Source organism: Bufo gargarizans, chromosome 8, assembly GCF_014858855.1.
Source record: "Bufo gargarizans isolate SCDJY-AF-19 chromosome 8, ASM1485885v1, whole genome shotgun sequence".
Taxonomy (NCBI): Eukaryota; Metazoa; Chordata; class Amphibia; order Anura; family Bufonidae; genus Bufo; species Bufo gargarizans.
The window spans coordinates 69,635,967-69,663,472 of NC_058087.1; the positions used below are offsets into that span (position 1 = coordinate 69,635,967).

General features: G+C 44.8%; 1 protein-coding gene across 2 annotated transcripts in view; it reads right to left on the reverse strand.

Moving 5' to 3' along the window:
• ARMC8 (armadillo repeat containing 8) overlaps window positions 1–23,942 on the reverse strand; it is a 119,618-nt gene extending 95,676 nt beyond the window's left edge. For both annotated transcript variants that reach the window (XM_044303101.1, XM_044303100.1), the window contains exon 1: window positions 23,862–23,942. In XM_044303101.1, the coding sequence (XP_044159036.1) occupies window positions 23,862–23,915 (54 nt within the window). In that variant the 5' untranslated portion in view covers window positions 23,916–23,942. The remainder of the gene's footprint in view (window positions 1–23,861) is intronic.
• Between the last annotated feature and the right edge of the window lie 3,564 nt (window positions 23,943–27,506).

The window sequence follows — 27,506 nt, forward strand, 5'->3', positions numbered from 1 at the left end:
AACTAAAACAAATTACATTTACTAAACTTCCTAATGGGGCAGAGCAGATAATATGGCAACTTTATAGGAAACCACAAATCCATTTCCTTCTTTCCATATAATGGAGACTGTATACTGAAATAAGTCTGTACAAATACTAAAATGATAGTGTCCCGAAACTGACATATTGCTTTGGACTTTGCATCTTCTTCAATTGTCATAGGAAATAATAATAAATAAAAATAATAATAATAAAAAAATACTAGTGCAACTACAAACAATAATACCCCAAAAAAATAACAACAACACTAATTATCATAATAATACTAATAAAAAAACACAATACCAGTACTAGAGATGAGCTTAGTTTGTTAGTTAAAGGTGAACTGCGTTATGGATTCTGTTACCACAGACCATAGCGCAAGTCTATGACGGAACACCTTTAGAGGCATTCCGTTATTTATTCCGTCATAATAGAAGTCTATGGACTGCATAATGGATCTGTCCCTTTTCCGTTATGCAGGAGAGGACTCCCCTGCATAATGGAAACTGGACGGATCCGTTTTGCAGTCCATAGACTTCTATTATGACGGAATAAATAATGAAATGCCTTTAAAGGCATTCCGTTATGCATTCCGTCATAGAATTGCGTTATGATCCGTGGTAGCAGAATCCATAATGCAATTCAGCTTTTACCACCAAATAAAGCGCAAACGAATTTCATAATATGAAATTCGCTCATCTTTAACTAGTATAACTACTAAAAATAATAATAAAAAAAACAAAAAAACATTTAAGAAATTCAAGTTTTTTTTTAAAGGATTTCCACGTAACTAACACATTAACAAGCAATCCAGGGTCACCGCTTTATTCCATGTTAGTAACCACTATCAAAGTCCACAAAGAAACAAAAATATATATCTGGCTTCACACAGGTGTATTTCATTTAATGTTTGTGTAGTTAAAAGATATCAACAGTATTCCCTCATAACGTCACCTCCACAGCCCCCCGCCACTTAACACTGAGCCATCCCCCACAGTGTCCCACCTTCTTTAAAATGGGACCTCCACATCAGCCCACCCCCTTAACTTTGACCTTCACAGCAGCCTGCCCCTTTAACAGTAACCTTTACACCTCCCTACCCCTTAACAGTGACCTCCATGGGAGACAGTCCCCATAACCGTGACTTCTATCATTCCCTGCCCCCTTAACAGAGACCTCCACAGCGCCTGCCCCTTTAACAGTGACTGCCACAGTACCCCGCTGCCTTAACAGTGACCTCCACAGCAGTGACCTCCACAGTGGCCCGATAATCGTCCAATCAAATTCTTTTTCTTACGGGGCATTGTGGTCTTTAATTGATAGTATATAAAACCCCACAGAATTAGGCCCTTTTCACACGAGCATGACGGCTTGGCTCTGGATGCGTTCAGTAAAACTCGCACCATTTTGCAAGCAAGTTCAACCAGTTTTGTCTGCGATTGCGTTCATTTTTTTCCGCGCGGGTGCAATGTGTTTTTCACGCGGGTGATAAAAAACAGAAGGTTTACAAACAACATATCTTAGCAACCATCAGTGAAAAACGCATTGCATCCACACTTTCTTGCAGATGCAATGCGTTTTTCACTGAAGCCCCATTCACTTCTATGGGGCCAGGGCTGTGTGAAAAACGCTGAATATAGAATGTGCTGCGTTTTTCACCCAACGCAGAACTCCCTCGTGTGAAAGGGGCCTTAGTATACACTTAGGCCTCTTTCACACGAGCGTGTCTGGATAAAGTCCAGATGCGTTGCGGCAAACCTGCGCGAGTAGGTACGCAATTGCAGTCAGTTTTGACTGCGATTGCGTTCCGTTTTTATCGCGCGGGTGCAATGCGTTTTGCACGCGCGTGATAAACTGAATGTGGTACCCAGACCCGAACTTCTTCACAGAAGTTCATGTTTGGGTTCAAGGTTGTGTAGATTGTATTATTTTCCCTTATAACATGATAAGGGAAAATAATAGCATTGTGAATACAGAATGCACAGTACAATAGGGCTGGAGGGGTTAAAAAAAAAATAAAAAAAAATTTAACTCACCTTAATCCACTTGTTCGCGCAGCGGTGATGGATCATGTGACAGACCATGTGATGAGCATAGTGACGTCATCAAAGATCCTATTCCTCACAGAACAAGACAGAAGGAGATGCTGGCTGAGCGAAAAAGTGGATTAAGGAGAGTTAAATTATTATTATTTTTTTTACCCCTCCAGCGCTATTGTACTGTGCATTCTGTATTCAGAATGCTATTTTACCTTATAACCATGTTATAAGAGAAAATAATAAAGATCGGGTCCCCATCCCGATTGTCTCCTAGCAACTGTGAGTGAAAACCGCGCCGCGTCCGCACTTGCTTGCGGATGCTTGCGATTTTCACGCAGCCCCATTCACTTCTATGGGGCTTGCGTTGCGTGAAAAACACACACTATAGAGCATGCTGCGATTTTTACGCAACGCACAAGTGATGCGTGAAAATCACCGCTCATGTGCACAGCCCCATAGAAATGAATGGGCCAGGATTCAGTGCAGGTGCAATGCGTTCAACTCGCGCATCGCATCCGCACAGAAAACTTGCCCGTGTGAAAGGGGCCTTAAGGTCCTGTGAGTTACATCAGCCTCTACAACAACAAAATCGCGTTGACTCACACATAAGCTGTCCTATACTAAGAATGGTTGCTATAGGCAACAAAGGACAATCAGAACTTATATTATGGACCTGTAGCAAAACAGAAGCTGAGCTGTGATTGTGACGAATATCCAGGCTAAGGCCCCTTTCACTCGGACGAGTATTCCGTGCGGGTGCGATGCGCGAGTTGAATGTATTGCACCCGCACTGAATCCTGACCTATTCATTTCTATGGGGCTGTGCACATGAGCGGTGATTTTCACGCATCACTTGTGCGTTGAGTGAAAATCGCAGCAAGCTCTATATTGTGCGATTTTCACGCGACTTAGGCCCCATAGAAGTGAATGGGGAGCGTGAAAATCGCATAGCATCCGCAAGCAAGTGCGGATGCGGTGCGATTTTCACACACGGTTGCTAGGAGACGATCGGGATGGAGACCCGATCATTATTATTTTCCCTTATAACATGGTTATAAGGGAAAATAATAGCATTCTGAATACAGAATGCATAGTAAAACAGCGCTGGAGGGGTTGAAAAAAATAAAAAATAATTTAACTCACCTTAGTCCACTTGATCGCGAAGCACGGCATCTCCTTCTGTCTCCTTTGTTGAATAGGACCTGTGGTGAGCATTAATTACAGGAACAGGACCTTTGATGACGTCACTCCGGTCATCACATGGTACGTCACATGATCTTTTACCAAAGGAGATGCCGGGCTTTGCTATCAAGTGGACTAAGGCGAGTTAAATTATTTTTTAACCCCTCCAGCGCTATTTTACTATACATTCTGTATTCAGAATGCTATTATTTTCCCTTATAACCATGTTATAAGGGAAAATAATACAATCTACAGAACACTGATCCCAAACCCGAACTTCTGTGAAGAAGTTCGGGTACCAAACATGCGCGATTTTTTTCACGCGAGTGCAAAACGCAATACAATGTTTTGCACTCGCACCCAAAAAATTGCGGGTGTTCCCGCAACGCACCCGCCTCTTATCCGGGCCCAAAATATGACGCCCGTGTGAAAGAGGCCTAACCGCCACAACAGCCAACAGCTCCTGTAGTTTGGGGGTTAGGTTACTAAGCGTATTTTTTGACAAATAATTGGAAAGCACAGGGTTTCCCAAGTCACAGGAGGCGGCTGTGCAAAATTTTGGTCATGTGACGCCCCCGTATCGGCGATCGGCGCAAACCGCAGGTCAATTCAGACCTGTGGTTTGCGGCTTTACCTGCGGTTGCGATGGCTGTAGGAGAAGGAAGGCATCGCTCTGCCTTCCGGTGAAGAGCCTGTGAGATCCAGCCCCTTGGATCTCACAGACCCCGGAAGCTGTATGAGTAATGCACACAGTATTACTCATACAGCCAATGCATTCCAATACAGAAGAAGTATTAGAATGCATTGTAAAAGAATATACCCCCAAAGTGAGACAAAAAATAAAGTGAAAAAAAAATAAAGTTTTCCCCCCCAAAAATGTTCAAGTAAAAATAAACAAATATATAATTTTCCCCAAATAAAGTTAAAAAAAAACTTGGTAAAAAGTAGGGGGGGGAAGAGTATACATATTAGGTATCGCCACGTCCCTATCAACCAGCTCTATAAACACATCACATGACCTAACCCCTCAGATGACCACCATAAAAAATAAAAACTGTGCTAATTAAACAATTTTTTGTCACCTTCAGGGCTCCAGATGGCGACCAAAACGGTCGCCAATGCGCCTTAAAATTTGCAGATGGTGACAAGACTTTTTAGTCTTGTCGCCATTTGCGACTGTACCGCCGCGATCCTGTGCAGCCTATGTTCTCGTAGCACAGTCAGTGGAGAAGGAAGGAGTCCCTCCCTCTCCACTGTGACGCGGCCGCCACTACCACCAATGGGCAGATAGCGGGGAGGAGCTGTCGCCACTGCGCTACCAATGAATGTAAAACATAAGTGTAGGAAGCGGTATCACAGACCCGGCACCCGGCCTCAATAACAGGGCATGCGATCTGCGGTAATTAACCCCTCAGGTGCCACAGATCGCATGCCCTGTTATTGAGGCCGGGTGCCGGGTCTGTTATACCGCTGCCGACAGGAGTTAAAGAGGACCTTTCATAGGTACAAAGAATATGAACTTATTAGTAGCAGGCTACATAGAGCAGCGCCCAGGGATCTAAGTGCACTTACTATTAGTCCTGGGTGCCGCTCAGTTCACCCGCTGTGGCCCCCGGTAATTTCAACATTCAGAGCAAGGAGGAGGAGACGCCAGTGTCTGTCCTTCCCCCTGACAGCAGCGCTGACCAATCACAGCGCAGAGAGAGGGAGTTGTTTTTTTCTTCCTCTCTCTGCGCTGTGATTGGTCAGCGCTGCTGTCAGGGGGAAGGACAGACACTGGCGTCTCCTCCTCCTTGCTCTGAATGTTGAAATTACCGGGGGCCACAGCGGGTGAACTGAGCGGCGCCCAGGACTAATAGTAAGTGCACTTAGATCCCTGGGCGCCGCTCTATGCAGCCTGCTACTAATAAGTTAATATTCTTTGGACCCACAAAAGGTCCTCTTTAATTACCGTACATTCATTGGTGATGCAGTGTCGCCCTCCCAAAGCCTCATCCCCCCCCATTATCACTGGCCACAAGTCCCCCCCCCCCCCCCATTATCACTGGCCACAAGTCCCCCCCCCCCCCCCCATTGTTATATGGTGGCCACAGGGTCCCATCCCCTCCATTGGTGGCAGTGGCAGATTACACTGCTGGGGCTCAGATCGTTACCATGGCAGCCAGGACGATACTGGAGCCCAGGCTGCCATGTTCAGCTCCCTGTTGCTGTGTGCACAGAGCACAGGGCAGCAGGGAGATGTGTGAGATCCTATTCACCCTGATAGATCTCTATCAGGGTGAATAGCACAAGGGATGAAAAGATCCAGGTTCTAGTCCTAAGGGAAGAAATGGTTATTAAGTAAAAAGTTAAACAAAAAAAACACCAAAATACTAAAAGTTTAAATGGCCCCCTTCCCAGTTTTACATATAAAATTTACAAACAATAAAGAATTAACATATTACATATCGCCACGTCCCAAAAAGTGTGAGCTATTAAAATATAAAAAAATATTTCCGCTCGGTGAAGGCCGTAACAGAAAAAAAAAAATCTAAACCACGCAATTCGCCATTTTTAAGTCACCTTGTCCCCCAGAAGATGTCACTGGATGTGAGAGGTATGTGGTGCTGTTTTCTCCTATATGTAGTGCTGGCTCACTACTGTGACCTGCGTCTCATCTTCTCAAAGTCCTTTTTTTTTAATTATATGCATTTTAAATTTGGCGACTAAAAAATGTAATTTGGCTCCTAACTTTTTTAGTTTAGGAGCCAATGGCTCCTGGTAATTTTTTTTTGTCTGGAGCACTGACCTTCCATCACAAAAAGCAAGCGATCAAAAAGGTGTTTGCCCACCAAAATAGTACCAATCTAACCATCACCTCATCCCGCAACAAATGAGCCCCTACCTGAGACAATCGCCCAAAAAATAAAATAAAAAACTATGGCTCAGAATATGGAGACACTAAAACATTATTTTTTGTTTTAAAAAAGCTGTTAGTGTAAAACTTACATAAATAAAATAAAAAAAGTATACATATAAGTTATCGCCGCATCCGTATCGACCGGCTCTATAAAAATATCACATGACCTAACCCCTCAGATGAAGACCGTTAAAATTATTAAATAAAAACTGTGCTAAATAAACCATTTTTTGTCACCTTACATCACAAAAAGTGTAATAGCAAGCGATCAAAAAGTCACACGCACACCCCAAAATAGTGCCAATAAAACAGTCATCTCATCCCGGAAAAATCATACCCTACCCAAGATAATCGCCCAAAAAGTTAAAATATTAGGGCTCTCAGACAATGGAAACACTAAAAACATGTTTTTTTTTTTGCTTCAAAAATGAAATCATTGTGTAAAACTTACATAAATTTTAAAAAAAAGTATACATATTAGGTATCGCCGCATCCATGACAACTATAAAAATATCACATGAATGTTGTAAATAACAAAAAATAAAAACGGTGCCAAAACAGCTATTTCTTGTTATCTTGCCTCACAAAAAGTGTAATATAGAGCAACCAAAAATCATGTATCCTAAACTAGTACCAACAATACTGCCACCCTATCCCGTAGTTTCTAAAATGGGGTCACTTTTTTGGAGTTTCTACTCTCGGGGTGCGTCAGGGGGGCTTCAAATGGGACATGGTGTCAAAACCAGTCCAGCAAAACCTGCCTTCCAAAAACCGTATGGCATTCCTTTCCTTCTGCGCCCTGCCGTGTGCCCGTACAGCAGTTTATGATCACATATGGGGTGTTTCTGTAAACTACAGAATCAGGGCCATAAATATTGAGTTTGGTTGTTAACCCTTGCTTTGTAACTGGAAAAAAAATTATTAAAATGGAAAATCTGCCCAAAAAGGGAAATTTTGAAATTGTATCTCTAATTTCCATTAATTCTTGTGGAACACCTAAAGAATTAACAAAGTTTGTAAAATCAGTTTTGAATACCTTGAGGGGTGTAGTTTATTTTTGGGTGGTTTCTAGTATGTAAGCCTCGCAAAGTGACTTCAGACCTGAACTGGTCCCTAAAAATTGGGATTTTGAAAATGTCTGAAAAATGTCAAGATTTGCTTCTAAACTTCTAAGCCTTGTAACATCCCCAAAAAATAAAATATCATTCCCAAAATGATCCAAACATGAAGTAGACATATGGGGAATGTAAAGTAATAACTATTTTTGGAGGTATTACTATGTATTATAGAAGTAGAGAAATTGAAACTTGGAAATTTGCAATTTTTTTTTTTACAAATTTTTGCTAATTTTTTATTTTTTAAATTTTTTAAAAATTTATTTTTTTAACTTCATTTTACCAGTGTCATGAAGTACAATATGTGACAAAAAAAAAAAAAATAACTATCTCAGAATGGCCTGGATAAGTCAAAGCGTTTTAAAGTTATCACCACTTGTCAGTTATAAAGTTATCAGCACCAGTGACACTGGTCAGATTTGCAAAAAAATGGCCTGGTCCTTAAGGTGAAATGGGGCTGAATCCTTAAGGGGTTAATCTATTTCATTTAATGTTTGTGTGTGTCCTTAAAAGATATCAACACTATCCACTATAACAGTGACATCCACAGCACCCCACCCCTTCAGACTCCCTGTTCTTCTGGCGCAGGGCCTGGACGGACACAAGGATGTCCTATTGAACAGCTTACTCTTAGGCTGGGTTCACACCTGAGCGTTTTACAGCGCGTTCCTACACGCTGTAAAACGCACAACAGGCAAGAACCAATGATTCCCTATGGGAATGGTTCTCACCTGGGCGTTTTACAGCGCGTACGATCGCGCTGTAAAACGCCCGACGCTCAAACAAGTGCTTGAGCTTTTTTTTGGGCGTTTGTCGCGCGTTCCCGCACATAGATATTCGGGAACGAGCGACAATGTGTGCACGCCTGTCTCTGTATGCGCGATTGTAAACGCCCGTACAATCGCGCATACAGAGCGCTCGTTTCAGAACGCTCAGGTCTGAACCCAGCCTTAGACAGCAGCATTGTGCTGAGTGTGAGCTGCAGGGAGAAAGTCACCCTCCCTCCCACCCCTGCAGCTGACAGAAGTTGATTTTTACCTTCATTTTTTTCAATCCCTGTCGGCTGAGTAGTGGGAGGGGCGTGGCTTAGCGGGAGCTGGTGGGAGGGTTTTATATTGTGGATATATTGTGGCGGGGGCGTGTCTGGGCTCCTTCCTGCAAGAGTGATGCCCCTCTGGGCACCTTACTGGCTCATTTGCATACCAAATAAACTTGATTTTCAAAGGATAAAAACATCTATTGCTGGAACAAAGGCACATCTTGAAATAAGGTACTAAGTGCTATTAGGCCATGGCTTTACTTCAATAGCGATTATCCGGGTGACAGATTTCCTTTAAAAGCTCTCCTACAGCAGTAAAGATAAATGGCTATGTTGTTATGGAAACCTGGAGTAAAACTGTATGTGGAGGCTGGAGGACCTGCGAGCTTCTATTGGCTGATAAGGGTCATGTAACCAAGCTTCTATTGGCTAATGCATTTTTTGGGATTCTCTCAGGAACGGTATGTCCTAGATAGCCGAGACCCGGTCTAAAACCTTCCCGGACACCTGATATACCTGTGTGCCAAATTTCGTGATTGTAAATGAGACGGTGCGGATTCCTTTAGCGGAGATACATACACATACACTCAGCTTTATATAGACTAGCTGAAGGATCCGGCTTTGCACGAGTATATTTCATCTATTTAATTAAAGGGAATCTGTCACTAGCATATTAGCAAAAAAAATTTTTTAATGAATCCATGTGTAATAAAGTACCTTATTTTCATATGTCTTGTTCTTTTTATTCTGTGTCTTGTCATTTCTTCAAAAAAACGCTTTTTATGATATTCTAATGAAGCTGTAAGGAGCCCAGAGGAGCGTTATTCTTTGTCCACGGTGCCCAGGAACGCCCCTCTGAAGTGCCGTGCCCGCCTAAATTTGAAAACTAAGAACTCCTCCAAGATCGCCTAAATCGCCTCTCAGAGGCGAGGCTAAGTGCTCCCCCCCCCCCAGCGCCGCGCTCTGGGGCAAACACCCCCGATCATCCTCTCGCCCGCATCCGAAATCCCGCGCAGGCGCAGTGCCGGCAATTGCCTGTGCGATGATAAGATGACTGAGGGCAACAGCCCAGTGACGCTGTTGAAGCTGTTGCCCTCAGTCGTCTTATCATCGCGCAGGCAAAGTCATGCAAGGCATGGGAGCACTTCACTCAACATCCATCTAACAAGCACAACCGCGATGAACGAGCACCTGAGAAGGAAACACGTTGGCGTCACAGAGGAAGAAATAACCCCGTAAGTAATAATATGATCTGTATTAATTTATGCAGGTAAAAAGCTCTTTCTGTCAAACCTACTCATTTATGTGAGTAAGTTAGACAGAAATAGATTTTTACTAATATATTTCTTTTTCAATCATTTTCAGTAAGAAGCAGCGCTCCATAAGTTAATTTCTGCATGTAAATCCCCCATGTACACCAGCACAAGCTTCTGTTCTCACAGATGCTGTATTAAAAATGTTAGTCACTGACATGCGACCACTGTCCATGGTTGAAGACAAAGGATTCCAGAGCATGGTCAGTGCACTAAATCCTTCATACAAGCTCCCATCAAGAACCCATTTCACCACACTAATGGAGAGGAAGTACAGGGAGACCTTTCAGCATGTGACAGATACCATTAACCATAATGAGAGCAGAATAGCATTGACTGCAGACATATGGACCAGCGTAGCAACTGAGGCTTACCTTGGCATAACATGCCACTACATAGGGGATGATTGGAAGATGAATTCCATCTGTCTGACAACCATGCCCCTGGAGGAGAGAGACACAGCTGCACACATTGCAGGTTGGTTAGAGGAGGTTTTGGAGAGATTTCAAATTCCACCTAAAAAAATTATTGCCCTTGTCCATGACAATGCTGCAAACATGGTGGCTGCTGCGAACATCCTGGAGGAGAAGCATGGATGGTCCAGTATCCGATGCACTGGCCACACTTTGCAGCTTGCTATTAATGGTGCAATGAAAAATGCAGTTATTGATAGAGCTGTCAATGCTGCCAGAGGACTGGTTGAACACTTAAAAAAAAAAGTGAATTAGCCAGCACCAAGTTGAAAGAGAAGCAGAAGCAGATGGGTACAGCAGATCATAAGCTTGTGCAAGATGTCAGCACCAGATGGAACAGCACTTACTATATGGCTGACAGACTCCTTGAGCAAAGGTGGCCAGTTACTGCAACCCTGTCAGACCCATCAGTTACTATAAAGGCCAAACATTATCGTGATCTAAAGCCAGAACAGTGGACTGTTCTTGAGGAGCTTTGTACGGCACTTAAGCCTTTTGAGTGTGCCACTGTGTTCACGAGTGGGCAAGAGTATCCATCTCTATCTTCACTTCCTGCAATTGTCAAGGGGTTGTTGAGGTCCACTGAGCGTGCTTCCTTTGAAACTGCGGCCATGAGGAGCTTCCAAGCTACAGTAAAGGACCAGCTTCACAGCAGATGGCATGATATCCTATCAGAACAGGTTCTAAATCCTGTCATATTTTCCGCTGCACTGGACCCAAGATTTAGGAAGCTGAAGTTTCTGACACCTGAACAAATTATAAATGTGCAGGCAAAAGTGCAGACAGAGCTGCTTGCGCTAAGAAGAACCGAGCTCCTGGAAAAGCAGCAGGAAACTAGCATGTCTACTGCGACAGCTGATGCTGAGCCAGGACCTTCACCATCAAGGAGGAGGATATTAACACAGTCATCCGAAATGAAGTACAGTCCAATCTTGCTTTGAAGCCTCTCCACAATGATGGCAACCCTTTGAGCTGGTGGAAGTCTAACAAAGACAGGTATCCTACATTGGTTAAACTTGCAAAATCATACTTGTGTATCCCAAGTACATCCACACCATCGGAAGGCCTCTTCTCAGCAACGGGCAACATAGCGTGTAAGAAGAGAGCTAGCCTCAGCCCTGACCATGTGGATATGTTGTCTTTTTTACATTGTAATGCCAAATTTTTATAATTATGTAACTCTTAAAATTGTTTTAATATGGCTTTTATACATATTTTTTCAAGTAAAATGACATAATCCCATTATTTTGAGTTTTTGTCGTTTTTACGATTAATCGTAGAAATGAATCGGCAACTAATTGATTATTCAAATAATCGTTAGCTGCAGCCCTACTTGTATCAAATTAGATTTTATGCTATCTTTCACATACAGGTCCTTCTCAAAAAATTAGCATATTGTGATAAAGTTCATTATTTTCTGTAATGTACTGATAAACATTAGACTTTCATATATTTTAGATTCATTACACACCAACTGAAGTAGTTCAAGCCTTTTATTGTTTTAATATTGATGATTTTGGCATACAGCTCATGAAAACCCAAATTTCCTATCTCAAAAAATTAGCATATTTCATCCGACCAATAAAAGAAGTGTTTTTAATACAAAAAAAGTCAACCTTTAAATAAAATGTTCAGTTATGCACTCAATACTTGGTCGGGAATCCTTTTGCAGAAATGACTGCTTCAATGCGGCGTGGCATGAGGGCAATCAGCCTGTGGCACTGCTGAGGTGTTATGGAGGCCCAGGATGCTTCGATAGCGGCCTTAAGCTCATCCAGAGTGTTGGGTCTTGCGTCTCTCAACTTTCTCTTCCCAATATCCCACAGATTCTCTATGGGGTTCAGGTTAGGAGAGTTGGCAGGCCAATTGAGCACAGTAATACCATGGTCAGTAAACCATTTACCAGTGGTTTGGGCACTGTGAGCAGGTGCCAGGTCGTGCTGAAAAATGAAATCTTCATCTCCATAAAGCTTTTCAGCAGATGAAAGCATGAAGTGCTCCAAAATCTCCTGCTAGCTAGCTGCATTGACCCTGCCCTTGATAAAACACAGTGGACCAACACCAGCAGCTGACATGGCACCCCAGACCATCACTGACTGTGGGTACTTGACACTGGACTTCAGGCATTTTGGCATTTCCCTCTCCCCAGTCTTCCTCCAGACTCTGGCACCTTGATTTCCGAATGATATGCAACAGTCCAGTGCTGCTTCTCTGTAGCCCAGGTCAGGCGCTTCTGCCGCTGTTTCTGGTTCAAAAGTGGCTTGACCTGGGGAATGCAGGACCTGTAGCCCATTTCCTGCACACGCCTGTACACGGTGGCTCTGGATGTTTCTACTCCAGACTCAGTCCACTGCTTCCGCAGGTCCCCCAAGGTCTGGAATCGGTCCTTCTCCACAATCTTCCTCAGGGTCCGGTCACCTCTTCTCGTTGTGCAGCGTTTTCTGCCCCACTTTTTCCTTCCCACAGACTTCCCACTGAGGTGCCTTGATACAGCACTCTGGGAACAGCCTATTCGTTCAGAAATTTCTTTCTGTGTCTTACCCTCTTGCTTGAGGGTGTCAATGATGGCCTTCTGGACAGCAGTCAGGTCGGCAGTCTTACCCATGATTGCGGTTTTGAGTAATGAACCAGGCTGGGAGTTTTTAAAAGCCTCAGGAATCTTTTGCAGGTGTTGAGAGTTAATTAGTTGATTCAGATTATTAGGTTAATAGCTCGTTTAGAGAACCTTTTCATGATATGCTAATTTTTTGAGATAGGAATTTTGGGTTTTCATGAGCTGTATGCCAAAATCATCAATATTAAAACAATAAAAGGCTTGAACTACTTCAGTTGGTGTGTAATGAATCTAAAATATATGAAAGTCTAATGTTTATCAGTACATTACAGAAAATAATGAACTTTATCACAATATGCTAATTTTTTGAGAATGACCTGTACAGGGCCACCCCTCCCCCCTTCTTGCCTTTTCTGCCTTTCCTGTATAAAGAGAACCCTGGTATTGATATTTCCCAGTCATTACTCCCCTTGAACCACGTCTCAGTAACAGCCACTACATCTATATTCTCAGATGCCATTATAGCCTCAAGTTCATTGATCTTATTCCCTAGACTGCGAGCATTTGTAGACAAGACTCTGAGATTGTCACCTTGTTTTGTCGAATGTCAATTCACTGACAAAACCCTGCATTTTAGCCAATTTCTATTAGATAAAAATAATTGCGTCCTGTTTTAATACTTACCTATCACTTGTTCCCACGACGAGCTGGTTATTCTTTTCATAAATGTGACTTTTTCACATCTTTCTGCCATAAATACAACACAAAACACCACCACATAAGCTAGCTTAATTGTTCACAACAATTTAAGCCATTTCTGCCGATGAGAGGATTATAAGTGAGGCGAAATATGCCCCAATTTTATAGGCCCGCCCACCATGAAATGTATTACTCATTTGTGGTGCATTCTTTATGGTAAAAATTCTGGAGAAAACAGTTGATATGTTTAGCACAAATCAAAACACCATTCTTTTTGGGGCATTTTACATCATAATTCTAGCACAATATGCTTAGGGGGTCATTTATCAAACTGGTGTAAAGAAGAACTGGCTTAGTTGCCCATAGCAACCAATCAGGTTCCACCTTTCATTTTCAAAAGGAGGTGTCAAAAATGAAAGGTGCAATCTGATTGGTTGCTATGGGTAACTAAGCCAGTGCTACTTTACACCAGTTTGATAAATCTTCCCCTTAGGCCTCATGCACACAGCCGTTATGCGGCCGTTCCGTGCATTGGGGACCGCAATTTGCGATCCTCAATGCACGGGCAATGTCTGTGCGGTGGCCGGGACGGATCGAGACCCATTCAACTTGAATGGGTCCGTGATCCGTCCACACCGCAAAAAAAATTGAGCATGTTTTTACGTGGTGTGGAGGCAGCTCCGTATTGCGGACCCGTGCACCAAGGGAATGGGTCCGAATCCATGATGCAGATATAAATAGTGTGCTGTCTGCATTTTTTTGCGGACCCATTGAAATGAATGGGTCCTCATCCAAAATAACGGAACGGACACAAAAAACATTTGTGTGCATGTAGCCTAATGCAGGGGCAGCTAAGAGAATGAGATTTGACAAATCTCACGCACACTTTGCGTATATTCTCTGTGCGCCAATTCTCTCGCCATGCAGATTTTGCAATCGGCAGCTTGTCAATTGTTTCTATGGATTTTTAGTGCGGATTTCACCCTCTGGAAAGCAAAGTGTAAGATCGGGGCAAATCTGCAAAGAATCATAGAATCATAAGCGCAGAAATTTTGTTTGTAAAACCCCCATCCATGCACAGATACACTCCAGGGAAAGTCTTAAAGTTGCAGATTTTCTGGCAAAATTTTCCGCACCTTTAGGGCTGTTTCACACGAGCGGATGCAGTGCGTGACATCCGCTCCATGAATGACAGCCAAGACCCAATGCAGACTGCAGAGGCACGGAGCATTAATATAATTGATAATGCTCCGTGCCTCTCTGTGACCTCTTTACTACGAAATCACAGTGAGATAAAGTTGTCACTGTGATTTAGAAGTAAAGAGATCACAGAGAGGCACGGAGCATTATCAGTCATGTTACTGCTCCGTGCTTCTGCTGTCCGCAGCGGGTCTTGGCTGTCATTCACGGAGCGGATGTCACGCACGGCATCCGCTTGTGTGAAACAGTCCTTAGGCTACTTTCACACAATCGCGTTTGGTGCGGATCAGTCATAGATCTGCACAGATGGATCTGTTCAGATAATACAACCACATGCATCTGCTCAGAATGGATCCGTTTGTATTATCTGTAACATAGCCAAAATGGATTCGTCTTGAACACCACTGAAAGTCAATAGAGGACAGATCAGTTTCCTATTGTGCCAGATTGTGTCATAGAAAACGGATCCGTCCCCATTGACTTACATTGTGTGCCAGGACGGATCCGTTTGGCTCAGTTTAATCAGACGGACACCAAAACGTCCGCCTCCGGAGTGGAATGGAGACTGAACGGAGGCAAACTGATGCAATCCGAGGGGATCCTTGTCCATTCATAATGCATTAGAATGCAAACTGATCCGTTTTGGACCACTTGTGAGAGAGCCATGAACGGATCCCAAAAACGGAAAGCCAAAACGCCAGTGTGAAAGTAGCCTAAGGTCTTACATGAGCGATATGGACTGTGTGAAGATCTGTTCAGGAAAAAAACTGGTGGTTTTGCCTGCAAGTTCAATAATTTTTTTCTGCTATCGCATTTAGTGTGTGTGTTTTTCCGTCTGGATCGTATGCGTTTTTCACACGCATGACAAAAAAAAAAAAAAAAATCTACATCTTCCAGCAACCATCTTTGTATCCAGGCGCCCCATTCACTTATATGGAGCCAGAGCTACGTGTACGAACGTACAATACAGAACATGCTGCGATTTTTTTCTGAATGCAAAGATGATGGGTGTAGAATGATGCTCATGTGCACAGACCCACTACAATGAATGGGTCAGGAGTCCATCAGCAAGCCATGCGTTCACTGCACACATCGCATCCGGACAGAAAACTCATGTGAAGAGCCCTAATTTTCTGGTTCAGGTAGGTGTAAGAAGTGTCCACAATGGGAAATTGCGCTTCCACACAATCGTCTGATATTGGCCTTATTTCACGGTGAATGCCATAAAAAAAAAAAAAATATGGAATTGCTCTTTTTTGACACTGGCAATTTATTTTATTTTTTTTATGATAAACAAGAGAAAAACAAAAATAATGGGGGGGGGGAAGCATGGCTTTTGAAAATTCGGAAATGGGAAGAAAAAACAAAACAAAAAAAAACAGGGAAGTAGGCCAAGCTCTCAATTCTCAAAGTGGTTTTCCAGGATTATGACCCTTTTTAACCCCTTACGGCGCTGGCAGAGATGACCACTGCATCGGAGCATGTGAAAACACGTGATGCTCCGGCTCCCTCGTGCAGCGATCTTTGTGAATGACAGGAGGCTGCTGCATAGTATTTTCTATGGAGCCCTTGCCTGTAATAGGGCTCCATAGGAAAGTAGTAAACTCATCATAGATTCCAATGCAAAAAGTTTTTATAAATAAAAAAAATAAGTAAGAGAACTCAAAAAAAAAAATTAAATACACAAAGGTGTGTTGCGATGTGCGAAAACGCCCATAGTATAAAAATATATCGTCCAAATGGCGGATCCGCCGTTTTTGGTCGCTTCATTTTCTACCAAAAAAAAAAAAGTTATAGGGGTCAAAATATGGCAACAAAAAAAATAAAACTATATTTTTCCCACTTTTTAATTTTTGTATCGCTATCAAAACGATAGCAAAGTACAACTTGTCCCGCAGAAATCAAGCCCTCATATGGCTATGTGAACAGACAAAAAATAAAAAAGTTATTGCTCTGGGAAGACAGGGGGCACAAAACAAAAACGCAAAAAACAAAATAAAATAAAAAACACTCCGGGCATTAAAGGGTTAACTAGACCTCAGAAGATACGATACCAAATGAAAAAAAAAAAATAAAAAAAAATCATACCCACCTGCTCCTCACTGGGCTCGATTAGGAAATAGTCTCGTCCCCGGCCTGTGTACTTTAGGCCAGAGCCAAGTGTGCCGCTGCAGCAAATGACTAGACTCTGCACATCACAGCTAGGTGACACACTGCCGCTGAGGCTTTGTTTTGCCCCTAGAGTACCCAAATTCTGATGTAAAAATATCCAACTGCCAGTACTCTAGCTGTTGTGAAACTAAAACTCCCAGCATGCTTCATTCACATCTATGGGAGTTTCAAAAACAGCCAAGTGTGCATGCTAGGAGTTGTAGTCTCATCACAGCTGGCGTGCCAGAGGTTGCTGATCCTTGGTCTATGCAATGTCACATGCACTCCCATTAGATAATGCCGAGTCCAGAGCGGTGCTTTCTAGTATATTCTTTATTCTAGCGAACTAATCCTCTGTCTGAATAGTGACAAAGAAACGTGATGAAAAGGCGTCAACGTAATTCGAGGGGGAGCTGTAGTTATCTATTCCACTATACCGCACTGTACTCTCCTCTATCAGGAGTAGATGGTACAATACACAGCATCCGATGGAGAATACTGGCAACTAGGGCTGGCCCATTAATCTAATTCATTCACCCTTGACGAATACCGTATCTTTTTTTCCAGAATCATCGGTACAATAAAAACCACTACCAAATACATATAGCATTGAAGTCAGTGGGTCCGCATCCATCTTTTGCATACTTGCAATTTACAAAACAGATATGGTTGTGTGCATGAGGCCTTAAAGGGATTTTAATATGGATGACCCACCCTCAGGATAGGTCCGACACCCCCGTCAATCAGCGCAGCCTCCCCTTCACTGTTTACCTGCTCGCCATCGCAGCGGTGAGTCACCCCATTCACTTCTATGGGTGCAGCACTGTGGTAACCAGCTGCGTCCACGTCACAGTCCAAGTGCCACTCCCAAACAGCTGATCGGTGATAGGTCACCAACTGTTAAATTCTGGAAAACCCCTTTAAACTGACCAGAAACATCACATCAATTTGGTGGGATTGGCCAACAATGAAGAAATCTCCTATTGGCGCCTTAGTGTTTTTTCTTTTCCGGCATAAAGTTCCGTCCTAGGGGCTCAATACCGGAAAAGAACTGATCAGTTTTATCCCCATGCATTCTGAATGGAGAGAATTCTATTCAGGACGCATCAGGATGTCTTCAGTTCAGTCTTTTTGACTGATCAGGCAAAAGATAAAACCGCAGCATGCTACGGTTTTATCTCTGGCAAAAAAAATAGAAGACTTGCCAGAATTTTTTTCCATAGAACTGTATTAGTGCCAGATCCTGCATTCAAAATACCGGATCTGTCCGGCAGACCAGTAAAAATTTGAAAAGACATACAAGATGGATCCGTCTGTCCTTATGACAAGCGGAGAGACGGATCCGTTCTTGCAATGCATTTGTGAGACGGACCCGCATCCGGATGCATCTCACAAGTGCTTTCAGTCACATCCAGATCGGCGGATCCGGCGGGCAGTTCCGACGACGGAACTGCCCGCCGAATCACACTGCCGCAGGTGTGAAAATAGCCTTAGGGTACTTTCACACTTGCATTTTTCTTTTCCGGCAAAGAGTTCAGTCCTAGGGGCTCAGTACCGGAAAAGAACTGATCAGTTTTATCCCCATGCATTCTGAATGGAGAACAATCCGTTCAGGATGCATCAGGATGTCTTCAGTTCAGTTATTTTGACTGATCAGGCAAAAGATAAAACTGCAGCATGCTACGGTTTTATCTCCGGCCAAAAAAACTGAAGACTTGCCTGAATGCCAGATCCGTCATTTTTTTCCATAGCAATGTATTAGTGTATTCAAAATACTGGATCCTGCACAGACCGAAAAAAATAAATGCCGGATGACGGATCTGGCATTTCAATGCATTTTTTCTGACTGATCAGGTTCCTGAACAGTCTAAGGGCTCTTTCACACTTGCGTTCTTGTCTTCCGGCATAGAGTTCCGTCGTCGGGGCTCTATGCCGGAAGAATCCTGATCAGTTTAAGGCCTCATGCACACGACCGTTGTGTGCACCCGTGGCCGTTGTGCCGTTTTCCGTTTTTTTCTGCGGCTCCATTGACTTTCAATGGGGCCGTAGAAAACTCGGCTTGTGCACCGTTTTTACACCGCGCCCGTGACCCGTGTTTCGAGGCCGTGAAAAAAATATAACCTGTCCTATTTTTTTCACGGCCAACGGTTCACGGGCCCATTCAAGTCAATGGGTCCATGAAAGAACACGGATGCACACAAGATTGGCATCCGTGTCCGTGATCCGTGGCCGTAGGTTGCTTTCATACAGACGGATCCGAAGATCCGTCTGCATAAAAGCTTTTTCTGATCTAAGTTTTCACTTCGTGAAAACTCATTTCCGACAGTATATTCTAACACAGAAGCGTTCCCATGGTGATGGGGACGCTTCTAGTTAGAATACACTGCAAACTTGGTACAAGACTGCCCCCTGCTGCCTGGCACCACCCGATCTCTTACAGGGGGATATGATAGCACAATTAACCTCTTCAGGTGCGGCACCTAAAGAGGTTAATTGTACTATCATATTCTCCTGTAAGAGATCAGGGCTGCCAGGCAGCAGGGGGCAGACCCCCCCCTCCCCAGTTTGAATATCGTTGGTGGCACAGTGTGTGCCCATCGCCCCCTCCCCCTTCCTCCCTCTATAGTTAAAAATCGTTGGTGGCACAGTGTGTGCCCATCGCCCCCTCCCCGTCCTCCCTCTATAGTTAAAAATCGTTGGTGGCACAGTGTGTGCCCATCGCCCCCCTCCATCTCCCCCCCCCCCATCATTGGTGGCAGCGGAGTTCCGATCGGAGTCCCAGTTTACTCGCTGGGGCTCCGATCGGTAACCATGGCAACCAGGAAGCTACTGCAGCCCTGGTTGCCATGGTTACTTAGCAATAGTACAATAGTAGAAGATTCATACTTACCTGCTTGCTGCTGCGATGTCTGTGACCGGCCGGGAGCTCCTCCTACTGGTAAGTGACAGTTCTTTAGCAATGCACCGCACAGACCTTTCACTTACCAGTAGGTGGAGCTCCCGGCCGGTCACAGACATCGCAGCAGCAGGCAGGTAAGTATGAATCTTCTACAATTGTACTATTGCTAAGTAACCATGGCAACCAGGGATGCAGTAGCTTCCTGGTTGCCATGGTTACCGATCGGAGCCCCAGCGATTAAACTGGGACTCCGATCGGAACTCCGCTGCCACCAATGATGGGGGGGGGGGGGGAGAGTTGGAGGGGGGCGATGGGCACACACTGTGCCACCAACGATTTTTAACTATAGAGGGAGGAAGGGGGGGGGGCGATGGGCACACACTGTGCCACCAACGATTTTTAACTATAGAGGGAGGAAGGGGGGGGCGATGGGCACACACTGTGCCACCAACGATATTCAAACTGGGGAGGGGGGGGGGGGTCTGCCCCCTGCTGCCTGGCAGCCCTGATCTCTTACAGGAGAATATGATAGTACAATTAACCCCTTTAGGTGCCGCACCTGAAGAGGTTAATTGTGCTATCATATCCCCCTGTAAGAGATCGGGTGCTGCCAGGCAGCAGGGGGCAGTCTTGTACCAAGTTTGCAGTGTATTCTAACCTGAAGCGTCCCCATCACCATGGGAACGCCTCTGTGTTAGAATATACTGTCGGAAATGAGTTTCACGAAGTAGCTCATATCCGACAGTATATTCTAACGTAGAGGCGTTCCCATGGTGATGGGGACGCTTCAAGTTATGTTCGGGTGTCCGCCTGGCCGTGCGGAGGCAAGCGGATCCGTCCAGACTTATAATGTAAGTCAATGGGGACGGATCCGTTTGAAGATGACACACTGTGGCTCAATTTTCAAACGGATCCGTCCCCATTGACTTGCATTGTAATTCAGGACGGATCCGTTTGGCTCCGCACGGCCAGGCGGACGCCAAAACGACTTTTTTTTTCATGTCCGTGGATCCTCCAAAAATCAAGGAAGACCCACGGACGAAAAAACGGTCACGGATCACGGACCCCGTTTTTTCGGACCGTGAAAAAAAACTGTCGTGTGCATGAGGCCTTATCCTAATGCATTCTGAATGGAGAGAAATCCGTTCAGGATGCATCAGAATGTCTTCAGTTCAGGACCGGAATGTTTTTTGGCCGGAGAAAATACCGCAGCATGCTGCGCTTTTTGCTCCGGCCAAAAATCCTGAACACTTGCCGCAAGGCCGGATCCGGAATTAATGCCCATTGAAAGGCATTAATCCGGATCCGGCCTTAAGCTAAACGTCGTTTCGGCGCATTGCCGGATCCGACGTTTAGCTTTTTCTGAATGGTTACCATGGCTGCCGGGACGCTAAAGTCCTGGCAGCCATGGTAAAGTGTAGTGGGGAGCAGCATACTTACCATCCATGCGGCTCCCGGGGCGCTCCAGAGTGACGTCAGGGCGCCCCACGCGCATGGATGACGTGATCGCATGGCGCGCTCTGACGTCACTCTGGAGCGCCCGGGAGCCGCGCGGACTGTAAGTATACCGCTCCCCCGCTCCTACTATGGCAACCAGGACTTTAATAGCGTCCTGGGTGCCATAGTAACAATGAAAGCATTTTGAAGACGGATCCGTCTTTAAATGCTTTCAGTTCACTTGCGTTTTTCAGGATCCGGCGTGTAATTCCGGCAAGTGGAGTACACGACGGATCCGGACAACGCAAGTGTGAAAGAGGCCTTACAAATGCCATCAGTTGGCGTACATTTTGCCGGATCCGGAGACGGAACTGCTTGCCGGATCACTCTGCCACAAGTGTAGCCTTACATTTTTAGTGACTCACAGCTGCCTCCTGGAGGGTCCGCACGATCTCCTGAAGTCACAGAATCTTCTCACCCGAGACATAGAAATGTATTCTTATAATCTGTACCTGCCACAGTCATAACTACCTCTCACCCCCATGACTTTCAATGCAGGATTGGAAACTGCTGTAAAACTATGGTTGCCATGGGCAACAAGGAGAGCCCCGCTATATCCTTGTGGCCCATGACCATATTGGCTGTAAAATTCCTTTATTCTGGGCATCCAATAATCCAGAAAGCCTGAACCTGGCGATTGTTACCAGCACAGAAATAAAACAAGATGGAAATGTCTACTCTGAAAGTCCCAGTAACAGATTTATAGCGCTCCCTGCCCTGACAAGTGTGTTATGTATCATTCTTTTAACCGCCTGATATTCCAGTACTGGACTGGTTCCACTGGTTTGTCAGTCAAAAGAAAAATAAATAAATAGGTTACCTATCCTTATTTTAATGATATACCGCCTTAAAGGGATTTTCCACTTTTATTTTTTATTGACGACCTAGCTACAGAATAGATTGTCAACATGTGATTGGTGACACTCCGCATACAGCGCCGTATACTGTGTGGTCACTGCAGCGCGGCTCCCACTGAAGTGAATGGGGGCAGCGCTCCAGGACAGGGCTGTGTAGTTCTGGGGCCGGAGCTAGACTGTAAGGCCTCGTTCACACTTCAGTGTTTGGTCAGTGATTTCCATCAGTGATTTGTGAGCCAAAACTAGGTGCTGCTCTAAACACAGAACAGGAGCAGATCTTTCCCTTCTACCTCATGTCTGTGGAGGCTCCACTTCTGGTTTTGGCTCACAAATCACTGATGGAAATCACTGACCAAACACTGAAGTGTGAACAAGGCCTAATAGCTGATCGGTGCGGGTGAGGGTTGCTGAGCCCGGTTACATCCATGGATCGGCCATCAATATAAAAGTAGTGAACCCTGTTAAAGCAGTTGTGTCCCCCCCTCTCCTCCCGGGCAAACTGTTGAGAGAATCATACTTACCTGATGCCCACCACTAGGTTCCAGCTCCTTCACTCCCCCCACCCCCAGGCTGTTATAGCTCTCAGGTCCCCCTGAGCCAAGATCCAGCCTGAAGTGGGTCACGCTGCTCCTATGTGTCACATGACACGTGGGAGACACCTCACTGCTGCAGCCAGTCATTGGCTGCAGCAGCCACAAACCAGATGTTGAAGTGAGGAGAGTTGGGGAGAGCTGCAAAGCAGAGGAGCCGGAACCCAGCGGCGGAGATCAGCCATGTATGATTCCCACCACAGGTTGGGCCACACTGGGAAGGGGGTCTGCCGTAGAGACCCCAGGGGTGAACTATCCCTTTAAGGTACATGCACATAGAAAGTCCTCCATGGATTTTGCTCCGGTTTAATTTGATGGACTCCTGTTTTTTTTTCACCATACTATAACTATATGCATCAGACCAACTGCAAAATCTGAAACAAATCTGCAGTACAATCAAGTTGCAACAGATCAACAAGATAGGGGATAACTATCAGATTGATGGGGGTCCTACCACTGGGACCCCTACCGATCACAAGAACAGGGGTCCCACACCCCCTGAAATGAGTGGAGCAGCCGGTCACACATGCGTGCAGCCTCTCCATTCATCTCTATGGGAATTCCGGAGATAGCCAAGCGCTGTGCCATATACTAGTTATATACTATCACTTCTAACAACCGGAATACCCCTTTAAAATCCAAAATGCATCTGTAGCTATGTGCCGATTCCGATGCGCAGATTTTACGCCGCCCCCGGGCGAGATTCTCCTGAATACGCTGCAGACTGTCCACATGCAATACTGTTTCCCCCAAAAAATCTGCAGCACGACTGCCACAGGTGGACGCACCATAAAACGTACAATCTTTGTACCGCCAAACCGCAATCACATAAAACACAATGGCGCTGACAGACGTGTGCGCCATTAAAAAAGCGATATCTACCACATGGATAAAGGACCACACACACAGCTCGCATCGCCTCACACCTACAGATACATAGGGAAGACAGGGAAACAATATGGCGCAGCCTTAACCCGCAACAGTGCCCCAAAGTGCAGAATAAAAAAGTTTTGCACACTCGGGCACTGTAAGTAGGTGGCACCCCAGCCACACACAGAAGGGCAATGAATCATGTCACCCAATGTGCAAATAACTCGCTGAGAGTTGTAGTACTGGCAGCTGTCTAATATGAAGGGGCTTCTTACTAAATGCCAGGGTAACTGGGCGACAGGAGCAGGGTGCCTGTCACAACTCCCCAGGTGCACAAAGGCCATTGCCCCAAATACTGTGCACCCCACCCCGCCAGGCCGGCGCCCTGTACCCACACACTGCAGCATGTCGGTGCCCACTCTGCCCGACCTGGGTGCGGCCTGACCCCGTTGACATACTCACAGACAGCACGCTCATCCGGAGCGGAGGCTCCAGCACACACGCCATCTTGGTCATCCCGCCCACAGTCGCACTTTCCAGACGGATACTTGTATACCCACGAGCCCTCTGTGCACACATGGCGGTGTAAGCGTATTACTGGCTGGCTTAGAAAATGAAAGGATTTTTTTTAATGATATACTCGCTTTATTTTATAAAGGAGGGGACTCCTCAGCCGTGTGGAAAGTGCGGGCTGAAAACAAGCGCAGGTTTACCTGAAGTGACAGCTGCTGTGTACAGCGCCGCGCGCGCCCCGGACGGGGGATTATTTACCTGGCACCATAACCAGGGCTGACAGGGCGGGAGGGATAAATATACGGGGTGACCTCATGCTGTGCACTGACTACAGGGTGTGAGATCAGGGAGGATGTGCACAGGATAGGAATAGAACATAATGCAATACCGGCTTCTGCAGAAGTTACAGGTGCGGATTGTCTGCAGCTTCCACATAGGCATGATGCTTCATATTGTCTGCTGTGGATTCACCAACAATGGGGGTGCCAGCCCTATTACCACCTCCCAACCGTCCCGGATCCGGCAGGACAGTCCTAGATTTCAGTGGCTGTCCCGCTCTCAGTTAGTGTTGAGCAAAGGGAGCGTCAGCTGCTTCATCCAAAGTCATTCCGTTCCAAACAATACTGTACGGAGATCCGTCTCCGTACAGTATTAGAATGTATGGGCTCTGATGAGCCAAAGTTATTTGCAAAGTCTTGTGTGACTTCGGTAGTTGATTTGTAAAGGGGAAAACCACTTTTAGGCTACATGCACACAACCGTGCCGTTTTTTGTGGTCCGTGGATCCACAAAAAAACGGAAGCCGTCTGTGTGCCTTCCGCAATTTACGGAACGGGCCCATTGTAGACATGTCTATTCTTGTCCGCAAAACGGACAAGAATAGGACATGCTATATTATTTTTTTTTGCGGGGCCACAGAACGGAGCAACAGATGCGGACAGCACACTAAGTGCTGTCCGCATCTTTTGCGGCCCCATTGAAGTGAATGGTCCGCACCCGAGCCGCAAAAACTGTGGCTCGGATGAGGACCCGAAAAAACGGTCGTGTGCATGAGGCCTAAAACTTGAAACCGAACTCGGCTTCTGTTTATGAGGTAATAGTTGGAACTGAAGCAGAGTTCAGTTTTAATCACTTCAACCCCCCTAGCTGAAACCCCTTAATGACCAGGCCACTTTTTACACTTCTGCACTACACTACTTTCACCGTTTATTGCTCGGTCATGCAACTTACCACCCAAATGAATTTTACCTCCTTTTCTTCTCACTAATAGAGCTTTCATTTGGTGGTATTTCATTGCTGCTGACATTTTTACTTTTTTTGTTATTAATTTAAATTTAACGATTCTTTTGCAAAAAAATGACATTTTTCACTTTCAGTTGTAAAATTTTGCAAAAAAACAACAACATCCATATATAAATTTTTCGCTAAATTTATTGTTCTACATGTCTTTGATAAAAAAATGGGTCAAAAAAAAATGGTTTGGGTAAAAGTTATAGCGTTGGTACTCAGGAGACGTTGGGGAATGTGTTTTGGGGTGTCATTTTACATATACCCATGCTGGGTGAGAGAAATATCTTGGCAAAAGACAACTTTTCCCATTTTTTTATACAAAGTTGGCATTTGACCAAGATATTTTTCTCACCCAGCATGGGTATATGTAAAATGACACCCTAAAATACATTCCCCAACTTCTCCTGTGTACGGCGATACCACATGTGTGACACTTTTTTGCCGCCTAGGTGGGCAAAGTGGCACACATTTCAAAGAGCACCTTTAGGATTTCACCGGCCATTTTTTACAGATTTTGATTTCAAACTACTTTGCACACATTAGGGCCCCTAGAATGCCAGGGCAGTATAACTACCCCACAAGTGACCCCATTTTGGAAAGAAGACACCCCAAGGTATTCCGTGAGGGGCATGGCGAGTTCCTAGAATTTTTTATTTTTTGTCACAAGTTAGTGGAATATGAGACTTTGTTAGAAAAAAAAGTAAAAAAATAAAATCATCATTTTCCGCTAACTTGTGACAAAAAAAAATAATTCTAGGAACTCGCCATGCCCCTCACGAAATACCTTGGGGTGTCTTCTTTCCAAAATGGGGTCACTTGTGGCGTAGTTATACTGCCCTGGCATTCTAGGGGCCCTAATGTGTGCAAAGTAGTTTGAAATCAAAATGTGTAAAAAATGACCTGTGAAATCCTAAAGGTGCTCTTTGGAATGTGTGCCCCTTTGCCCACCTAGGCGGCAAAAAAGTGTCACACATGTGGTATCGCCGTACTCAGGAGAAGTTGGGGAATGTATTTTAGGGTGTCATTTTACATATACCCATGCTGTGTGAGAGAAATATCTTGGCAAAAGACAACTTTTCCCATTTTTCTATACAAAGTTGGCATTTGACCAAGATATTTTTCTCACCCAGCATGGGTATATGTAAAATGACACCCCAAAACACATTCCCCAACTTCTCCTGAGTACGGCGATACCACATGTGTGACACTTTTTTGCAACCTAGATGCGCAAAGCGGCCCAAATTCCTTTTAGGAGGGCATTTTTAGACATTTGGATCCCAGACTTCTTCTCACGCTTTCGGGCCCCTAAAATGCCAGGGCAGTATAAATACCCCACAGGTGACCCCATTTTGGAAAAAAGACACCCCAAGGTATTCCGTGAGGGGCATGGCGAGTTCCTAGAATATTTTTTTTTTTTGGCACAAGTTAGCGGAAATAGATTTTTTTTTTGTATTTTCTCACAAAGTCTCCCTTTCCGCTAACTTGGGACAAAAATTTCAATTTTTCATGGACTCAATATGCCCCTCACGGAATACCTTGGGGTGTCTTCTTTCTGAAATGGGGTCACATGTGGGGTATTTATACTGCCCTGGCATTTTAGGGGCCCTAAAGCGTGAGAAGAAGTCTGAAATAAAAATGTCTAAAAAAAATTACGCATTTGGATTCCGTGAGGGGTATGGTGACTAGTTCATGTGAGATTTTATTTTTTGACACAAGTTAGTGGAATATGAGACTTTGTAAGGAAAAAAAACAAAAAACAATTTCCGCTAACTTGGGCCAAAAAAAAAATGTCTGAATGGAGCTTTACAGGGGGTGATCAATGACAGGGGGGTGATCAGGAAGTCTATATGGGTGATCACCTACCTGTAAGGCTCCATTCAGACGTCCGTATGTGTTTTGCGGATCCGATCCATGTATCCGTGGATCCGTAAAAATCATACGGACGTCTGAATGGAGCCTTACAGGGGGGTGATCAATGACAGGGGGGTGATCAGGAAGTCTATATGGGTGATCACCCCCTTGTCATTGATCACCCACCTGTAAGGCTCCATTCAGACGTCCGTATGTGTTTTGCGGATCCGATCCATGTATCCGTGGATCCGTAAAAATCATACGGACGTCTGAATGGAGCCTTACAGGGGGGGTGATCAATGACAGGGAAGTGATCAGGAAGTCTATATGCGTGATCACCCCCTTGTCATTGATCGCCCCCCTGTAAGGCTCCATTCAGACGTCCGTATGTGTTTTGCGGATCCGGTCCATGAATCCGTGGATCCGTAAAAATCATACGGACGTCTGAATGGAG